Below are 9,025 nucleotides of genomic sequence, written 5' to 3'. Positions count from 1 at the left end.
GGCCATAGTAAACGCGAATTTTAGTTTAACAAATTAAGAAATTAAGTGATTGAAAAGATATAAAACGATAAAAAATTAATTCACAAACAAAGCACGAGCGTAATATAAACGCAGAACAAACCGTTATACCGTTTTAACAAACTCAATAAGCAAATAGCGAAAAGCAACCGGTTACGATGACAGTTCGACGGTGAATGATCACAATCTTAAAAGTTCAACATCATACAGAATTAAATTTGCACCTTGTCTATGTTTTAAGTTCTCTGGTTTATCCCACTAATCTTATAAATTTAACAAGGTTTCGACATACAAAATTGTCAGTTCTCAACCTCGTCCCTGAGGTGATTTGAATCTAAACTACGCAAAAACTCTTTATGCGACGCTGTGGAAATTATCACAGCGGATTTAGACACTACAAAGAGTAAAAAATGTAAACAATCAAATAAATTAAACKCAATGAATCTGAATTCACCTGAAAATCGACTTTCCAAATAAAAAAAATGCGTCCATTATTTATTTTTTCCATTATATGGAAAACATTTAAAAGAAGACGGATCTTATAACAAAATACTATTTAATAATGTTTTCTTTTTATAAATGTTAAGCGATGTGAATTCTTGAATGGCAAAAACATCTGTTTTATCATCTGTCCAACGGCAGTGATAACGGGCTTGATTAGTGAAGAGATTAAATGAAATCCAATCACTTAAAATTTTTGGTTTCCAGGCTAATCATTTCAATCTATCGAATTGTCGTTGGCGGTCGGGTAAAAAGATTATATAATCCGGGGTGACTGAAGTAGTATTCCTTTCTGCTTTGGCGGGCTTTGGCCGCGCTCTAAAAAAATAACCTGTCGAGCCAATACTCTGGGTAACCTAAGTATTTTATTATTTTATTAGGTAATAAAAAGATTATTATATAATACTACTTAGTTGTTTAATAAATTTAAAAAAGAAAAAAATTCATATGTATGAAAAAATTTTTATACTCATTTTAATTTGAAATCTAATTTATTGACATATTTTTTTAATGGAACTATGATTGCTAAATAAAGAAAGAGGATTTATGGCGAAAAAGAAAAATTTCAGCGAATTCCTCATATTTGCTTATTATCATATGGCCGCGCTCCATTTCCTCCTAATTGTTAGCACATAAATAATGTCCACTACGAGCGACGAAGTTGTTATAGTAGATTTGCGGCGTGAACGAGCCGGAGACTTGCGACGTGCCAAACGTAATTTGCACATCTATGCCGACATATCGGTGCAAATGGCACATAAATTTACACCAAAAGCAGTGCATATTAAAATACGCAACATTACACAAAAATTTTAAATTGTTTACATTATTAACTTTTGTTAAATTGCAGAGAGGAAAGGAAAAGAGTTGGGCCCTCGGGGGGCAGCCCATCGCTGTGGAAACATTTTGGTGCGGTCCATCAAATTATTGGACTGACAGCAGCCAATACAGCTGAAGTATATGAATCATTTACTGTGGTAAGCTGAGTTTTACACTTTTTTATTATTAAAATAATTTTTTCTTAAAACATATCAATTTCAAAATTACTTCCGTTCCAGTCATCTATTGCTATAGGATCACCAGAACCAATGTCGCCTGAGCTAGTGTGTACGCCAATAGTGACATTGACGAACTCGCCATCAATGTCGCCATTAGGTAGCTCGACATCAGCAGCGGGGGCATCTGCAAGTAAAAGGAGAAATTACATGGGTGAACTAGTAAAAGTGGCAAAAGAACAAAACGAATTGCTGAAGACAGTGGTGGAGGACGGAAAAATTTTGACTGAGAGAGTTGTTACTGCAATCGAAGAACAAAGTAGTAATACAAAAGAGTGGTTATGATAAAAATTAATTTAAACTGAATAATATTTTTAGAAAAAATCTGAGAATGATAAAAATGAATTTGAACTTAATATTAATTTTAGTAAAAATGTAATAATAAAATGGATTAAAACTAAATATTAGTTTTGGAAATGTATTGGAATACAAATAGCTACTGCGGTAAGTAAAGTGTTTTGTACCGTTTTGGAAACTCATTGCGATGGCATTCCTATTTGCTGTCGCTGTTGATTCATTTTCTCCTAATCTTGTTGTATGATTGGGTTGATGTCTTGTTGCATCTTCTGCTGCGTCTTGAATCCAAGCTAAATAAACTTCGTCGTTCTCAATCTTCAGAAAATTGTGCAAAATGCAACACTCTCTAATTATAGTATTAACATTTTTAGGAGATACCAATCTCGATTACTCGGCGACATTTGGACAGTCGATAGTTATAGAGCTTTTCTACTGGAGATTGATTARCCACATATGGGTATGGTTTCATCATATGACGTGATAAACGAAAGGCTGAGTCGCCAATAAGAAGCACCGGTACATTGATGCCTTCAATAGCTTGGTTATTTTGTTCAAAAATACCAGCGTGCTCATGGAAATGTTTCAAATATATAGGAATCATTGTTTCGTCCTGTGGATTCTATGTTTATGTACGTAAACTTTGATCTGCAAGTAATAAAAAATGTAAACACATGTGTATGAAAATCAGCGTAGGCATAAATTTACCTGTGATCGTAACTGGCCCACAAAATGACCGAATACCATCCTTCATAGTTATAATAATCCACGGCTTCGTCTTTTTTGGGCTGAACTTCGATGTGGCAACCATCTACAGCCCCAAAAAATTGTGGAAATCCCATGTTTTTGAATCCTTCTACAATTCTTTTTAGTTCTTGTGGATGTTGGGGATATGCATTAATGCAATCCGCAAGACTATGGCAAACTGCATGGTAAAATTGCAATACAATTTCGCCAGCAGTGCTGCGCCCAATGCCAAACAAACTAGCAACGGCTCTATATTCTGCTGCCGAACCCAATGAGAAGAGTGCAATAGCTACTCTTTTTTCAAGTGGGATACAGCGCCGCATGTAGCTATCCATTTCACTGATATTTTTTTACTTTTTCGCACAATTTTTTGAAAGCGCTTCTATCTACGCGCAATTTTTCCTTGAACCTTGCTTCATCCATTGCAGGAATATCGTGCTCCCAAATTTACCACTTCGGTACTTAAAATACAATTTTTTTTATTTCAACCCTAAATTAAAATATTTATTTACTTACGAATTTCCAAATATTTCGTATGTGTTGCTTAGCGATTTTAATCCCAGCTCTTAAGCTTGCGTTACAATCAAGAATTGATTTTACTTTCACTCTATTTTCTTTTAACTCGTTTAGTAATAAACAGATTATTTCGTTATATTCTTTTTGATCTTCTAAGAATAACAAAATTGCCATTAATAATTTCCTCTTATCCATTTTTATTTCACTTTTGTTAATAAATAAACAAATTTCACAATCAGCTGTCTAAATACACAATCCTGCCGTCTGTCACCATAAAATTTCAATACGCATTTGCGTTGCTTAAGGCGCATTAATTTTGCTCGTCTGTCAGGGCTATAAAAAATAATTTTTAGAATATAGATCTCTTACTTATAAGACCTGCAAAAAGTGTAAATTGTGAATTTCTTTACATGTTTACAGTTTGATTAAATGAATTTAAAGTGACAAATATGGGTACAGTGTGTTAAATAAATTTAAATAAATTGTAGAAATTTTCGAATTTTTGAACTTTATAGTCGAATTTTCTAATCAGGAGCACTTCCTATTTTCAATGGTACATTAGGATCGCACCCCAAAGAAATCGGAGTTGTTGAATTGTTTATTTGTTGAAGTGACAAAAACTGTGTCATTTGGGAAATAAAATGCGACGAAAATAAAGACAAATTAAAAAGAAATTAGTAGGCATTTGATAAATATCCATAAAATATAAACTTAATAATCACAGTAAAGCTCCTGCAGTACCGGCATACGTTTAGCTCGGTTTACAAAAATTTGAAGTTGTTGCGCTAAAGTTTCGTATCTGAACGGAGCCTAAGTGTAAACATAACATTTTCAATTGGGAACGCGTAAAAAATTGGCGGTTTTGTATATTTTGATAAATATAATATCATTTAATTTTAAGGTATAAATATGCCGGAAGGAACTGAGCAAAATTGTGAAAGTTTAAAACGCCGCAATTTACCTTGGATAGAGAAATACCGGCCAATTACATTCGAAGGGATTGTGGGAAATGAAGACACAATTGCACGCCTTTCTGTGTTTGCTACTCAAGGAAACGCTCCAAATATAATTATAGCGGTATTTTTTTTTAATATTAATTAAAAGACTATGTACTTATAATTATTTTTAAGGGTCCACCTGGTGTAGGAAAAACGACCACCATTCAATGTCTAGCTCGTATATTGCTAGGTGACAGTTACAAAGAAGCCGTCCTTGAATTAAATGCGTCAAACGAACGTGGAATAGATGTAGTCCGTAACAAAATAAAAATGTTCGCACAAAAAAAAGTTACTTTGCCAAAAGGCAGGCATAAAATAGTTATATTGGACGAAGCGGACAGTATGACTGAAGGAGCCCAGCAAGCCCTCCGCCGAACCATGGAGATTTATAGTAATACAACAAGATTTGCGCTAGCATGTAACACAAGTGAAAAAATAATAGAACCAATTCAATCCCGTTGTGCGATGCTTCGTTTCACTAAGCTTTCAGATGGTCAAGTACTTGCCAAATTAATTGAATTGTGCCAACGTGAACAGTTGTCATATGCGGAAGACGGATTAGAAGCAATCGTTTTTACTGCCCAAGGAGATATGAGGCAAGCGTTAAATAATTTGCAATCGACTGCTCAAGGATTCGGTACGATTACTGGTGCTAACGTATTTAAGGTTTGTGACGAACCTCACCCTATGCTTATACAAGATATGCTGCAGCATTGTACTCAAAATGATATACACAAAGCGTATAAAATTCTAACCAAGTTGTGGCGGCTTGGCTATGCTTCAGAAGATATAATAGGAAATATATTTAGGGTATGCAAACGTCTTAACGTGGATGAAAATATAAAGCTTAATTTTATCAAAGAAATTGGCGTGGCTCATATGAAAGTTGTTGACGGTTTAAACTCTTTCCTACAGCTCACAAGCCTTTTGGCTAAATTGTGTGACATTGCTGAAAAGTAATAAACTGGCATAAACACAACATAAACTGGTTGTAATTACATGAATATAATATTAGGTGTTAAAATATAACATTTCATTCGTTAGATAATCAAGTACAAAAATATTCATAAGCTTCCGAATTTCAATAATGGGAAAAGAATGGAAAGGTAAAAAATTCGATTATTTTAGTATAGGGCGTTCTTCGAAAAAACGAACTTGGCATCTGACAAAAATTGAAACTTCGAAAATGGATCACTGTCGTAGCTGTTGCGCAAAAATGCGCGAAACTTCCAACATTTGAAAATTACTTGCACAAAAATGTACACCCAAACCAACTATGCTAGCTAAAATGATTGTAAGTTCTTTATGTTAAATATAATATTGCGTTATTTCGATTTTAAATATAATATTGCGTTATTTCGATTTTAAATAATTATTGGTTAGTTTTGAGATATCCAAATCAAATTTAAGACGTAGGTGCATTTCTATTCTATTGATCATATGTCGGAATTCGACCAAATCGAACAACTATATCACACATATGCCATACAACCAACTATTCAGGTTATTTAAACTTCGCTTTAAAACTTGCTGTCTTAAAACCGGCTTTACACCCTTAGAACCTCAAGTGAAGTTGTTGAGAATGAGAAAAATCGACCCGCTCTAGGAGAATTGATATTAAATTAGCCGTGCGATTCTTTACTGTGATACAGTCTCAAAACTATTAAAACACGGCGGCGGAGAAGTGATAATCAGCTTCTTTCTAAAATATGGTCGGACGAAAGCATGCAACGCTTGAAATTTAAGTGTGCTCTGCCTAATCCACAAAAAGGGAGACCCCACAATCTGCGCCAACTACCGTGGTACAAGCCTCCTCAACATCGCGTATAAGGTTCCATTGAGCGTATTCGGTGAAAGATTAAAGCCCACCGTCAACAAACTGATTGGCCCTTATCAGTGTGGCTTCAGACCTAGAAAATCAACAACCGACCAGATATTCACCATGCGCCTAATCTTGGAAAAGACCCTTGAGAGAAGAATCGACACACACCACCTTTTCGTCGATTTCAAAGCTGCTTTCGACAGCACGAAAAGGAGCTGCCTTTATGTCGCGATGTCTGAATTTGGTATCCCCGCAAAACTAATACGGCTGTGTAAACTGTCGTTGAACAACACCAAAGCTCCGTCAGGATTGGAAATAATTCGAGCTGCATAACTTAATCGAGCAGATACAATCTTTTATAAGAGTGTACAACTGCTAGCGTATGCCGATGATATTAATACCATTGGCCTCAACACCCGCGCCGTGAGTTCTGCTTTCTCTAGACCGGACAAGGAAGTAAAGCAAATGAGTCTGGCAGTGAACGAGGGCAAGACGAAATGTCTCCAGTCATCAAACAACCAATCGTCGCACTCGCGACTGAGCTTCCACGTCACTATTGACGGTTATAACTTTGAAGTCGAAGATAGAGTATAAACACCACCAAATGTCAGCCTGAAAATCTGACGCAGGATAACTCTCGCCAATAGGTGCTACTTCGGACTGGGTAGGCAATTGAGAATTGAGGTCGTCTCTCGACGAAAAAAAACCAAACTCTATAAGTCACCCATAATTCCCGTCCAGTTATGTGGTGCAGAGGCTTGGACGATGGCAACAATTGATGAGTCGCCCTCGCGAGTTTTCGAGAGAAAAGTTCTGCGCAGGATTTATGGTCCTTTACGGGTTGGCCACGGCGAATATCGCGTTCGATGGAACGATGAGCTGTATGAGTTATACGACGACATTGACATAGTTCAGCGAATTAAGAGACAGCGGATACGCTGGCTAGGTCATGTTGTTTGAATGGACGAAAACACTTCAGCTCTGAAACTATTCGACCCGCCGAGGGAAGCAGAGGAAGAGGAAAACCTTCACTCCGTTGGAAGGATCAAGTGGAGAGGACCTGGCCCCGCTTGGAATATTCAATTGACGCCATTTAATGCGTAAGCCGCGTTTACGCCAGTAAAGAAGATCTCTATTCAGTAAAAAAAAATTGAGCGTGGCAAACACAACACCCTTTTTTTAGTTTTGTGACCTGCTAACTATCAGGTCTGAAATTTGAGTCAATATTTTGAGACTAACGATAGAGACTGTTTAGTGAATAGTAACTAATCACAAATTGAGACTTTACCACAAAATGTCTCAAATAGTGATTAGAGACTGTTTACAGATTTCCACTATAGGTTTGCTCAGCGACCTAGGGTCTGCTGTGCCCTCTCTTACATCAGATTTATTCCGAGAGACCCCGCACTCTGATGAATTCTAGCAACTTGCTGGGCGCTATTGAGGTGAATATGTGGTGCCCAGTATGGAGTACGACACGGAAAATGAATTTGTCTCGGGGTAGGTTGATAATATATTTAATCCTTGTTAGGTTGCAACCACCCAATTGCAGCTTAGCATGGTGCATACTTATTGCTGGCTGCCACAATTTTTTTCTACCCACTCTCCCTGTGGGGCATTTCTTTTATGATGAAGAACCCCACCGCAATGCATGGTTTATCCTAGAAGTTACAGCAGAGCGGACGAGTTCCTCGGTCAGCTCGTTTCCGGCTACCCCTTTATGCCCCGGTTGCAAACTAATAGGCGGTTCAGTCTTCCTATACACTTCTCCACTAATAGCGGTTAATAAGTTAACTAGTTCCTTAAACCTAGATAGGCCCACCTATAAGCAGCTTTTTATGGCTCATTTTTGCTGCCTTCTCTCCTCTGTGCGGAGCTGCTCCTTAAGAGCGTGGGACCTCATCGCGATGCATGGTTCTGGTCCCATCATCTTGGACGGTGCTGCAGAACGGACTAGGTCGTCGACTAGCTAATTTCCAGTAACTTATGCCCCGACACCCAGATTAGGTGTACCCGGTTGCACAATGAAAGACGGTTCTGCCTTCCTATGCATTGCTCTACTAAAACCGATTTAATCTCATATGCTAAGATCGCTTTTAGTGCCGCTTAACTGTCGCTAAGAATGGCGATGCGCTGGTTGCGATAGTTGCGGTGGATGTTGATTTCTACGCACAGACTTATAGCAAAAACTTCTGCTTGAAAGATGCTTGGGAAACGTCCCATTGGTATGCGGTCCCGCAATGCCCGCTCCAATAACCATCGGTTTCTTCGAGTCGTCATTGTACTACTGAATGGTGCTGACTTTCAGTAGTAGCTCAAAGGTGGAATCACTCCAGTCCGGATTAATGCCGAGAGTAACATTCACTTTTTTGTGAATTTTACCCTCTTCATACCACGTCTCTTGAAGGAAGGGCCAACGGTGAGTCTCCCCTAAGCCCTTCATTTATTGAATCGATGGGGTGTCATCTGATTCTTCCATTGCGTCATCGGGAGTGCCACAAAAAAGCGTTAAATCTTCTCTTCTATTTGTGCTGTTTACCATCTTATCAATTCTAAACCGTTCTCTGTGTCCGTCGAAATGATTCCAGATTTTCCGATGGCAATGCATCAAATTGTTTACGTCTTTTGTTCGTTTTATCTTGGGTAAGCTGTGTTCATCTGAAGACCATATTGAACTTCCTCAATTAATAGGTTTGTACACGTTCAAAAGATTTTACTTAAATTTACGTTCCGCGGAATAAAGTTTGTAGACCCCATACGGTCTGATTAAAATACTTGAACTCCGTTTTCTGCCTTATAGCAGAAACAGTGGAGAACGTAGAATCGTGGCCCTTGCCAGCTGATACGACCCATCTTATGGGCGCGCAATGTAAGTACACAGTGAAAAACGCGACTCCCTTCTCTCTTTGACGTAGGAAGACGTGAGAATTCACGGCATTTGGAGTTTTGCCGTAGAAACGTGTCAGTTGATAGCTCTCTCACAACGCAGGGTTGCCAATATCTACACTTGTGCTCATACAATTAAGCCACATAAACGTTATGGTGTACAAATTCATAAAAGTTGAATTTTATTG

The 9,025-nt window shown here is 37.7% G+C and overlaps 1 protein-coding gene across 1 annotated transcript; it reads left to right on the top strand.

Annotated features, from left to right (window-relative positions):
* Positions 1-3,879: 3,879 nt before the first annotated feature.
* Positions 3,880-5,475, top strand: LOC108966079 (replication factor C subunit 2). Its single transcript, XM_018928818.1, has 3 exons — positions 3,880-3,976; positions 4,033-4,208; positions 4,262-5,475. Exons 2-3 carry the CDS (start codon positions 4,041-4,043, stop codon positions 5,087-5,089), a joined length of 996 nt encoding a protein of 331 aa, XP_018784363.1. The 5' UTR covers positions 3,880-3,976; positions 4,033-4,040; the 3' UTR covers positions 5,090-5,475.
* Positions 5,476-9,025: the final 3,550 nt, after the last annotated feature.

This window comes from Bactrocera latifrons, unplaced genomic scaffold (assembly GCF_001853355.1).
Source record: "Bactrocera latifrons isolate USDA-ARS-PBARC rearing strain unplaced genomic scaffold, ASM185335v1 scaffold_1542, whole genome shotgun sequence".
In the NCBI taxonomy this organism is placed as follows: Eukaryota; Metazoa; Arthropoda; class Insecta; order Diptera; family Tephritidae; genus Bactrocera; species Bactrocera latifrons.
The sequence above is the reverse complement of the archived record's forward strand: the minus strand, read 5'-3'. Positions and strand labels throughout refer to the sequence as shown.

Coding starts and splice junctions, on each gene's coding strand:
- LOC108966079 (XM_018928818.1), top strand. CDS start 4,041: ATGCCGGAAGGAACTGAGCAAAATTGTGAAAGTTTAAAACGCCGCAAT. Junction 4,209..4,261: donor CTCCAAATATAATTATAGCG/GTATTTTTTTTT, acceptor ATTATTTTTAAG/GGTCCACCTGGTGTAGGAAA.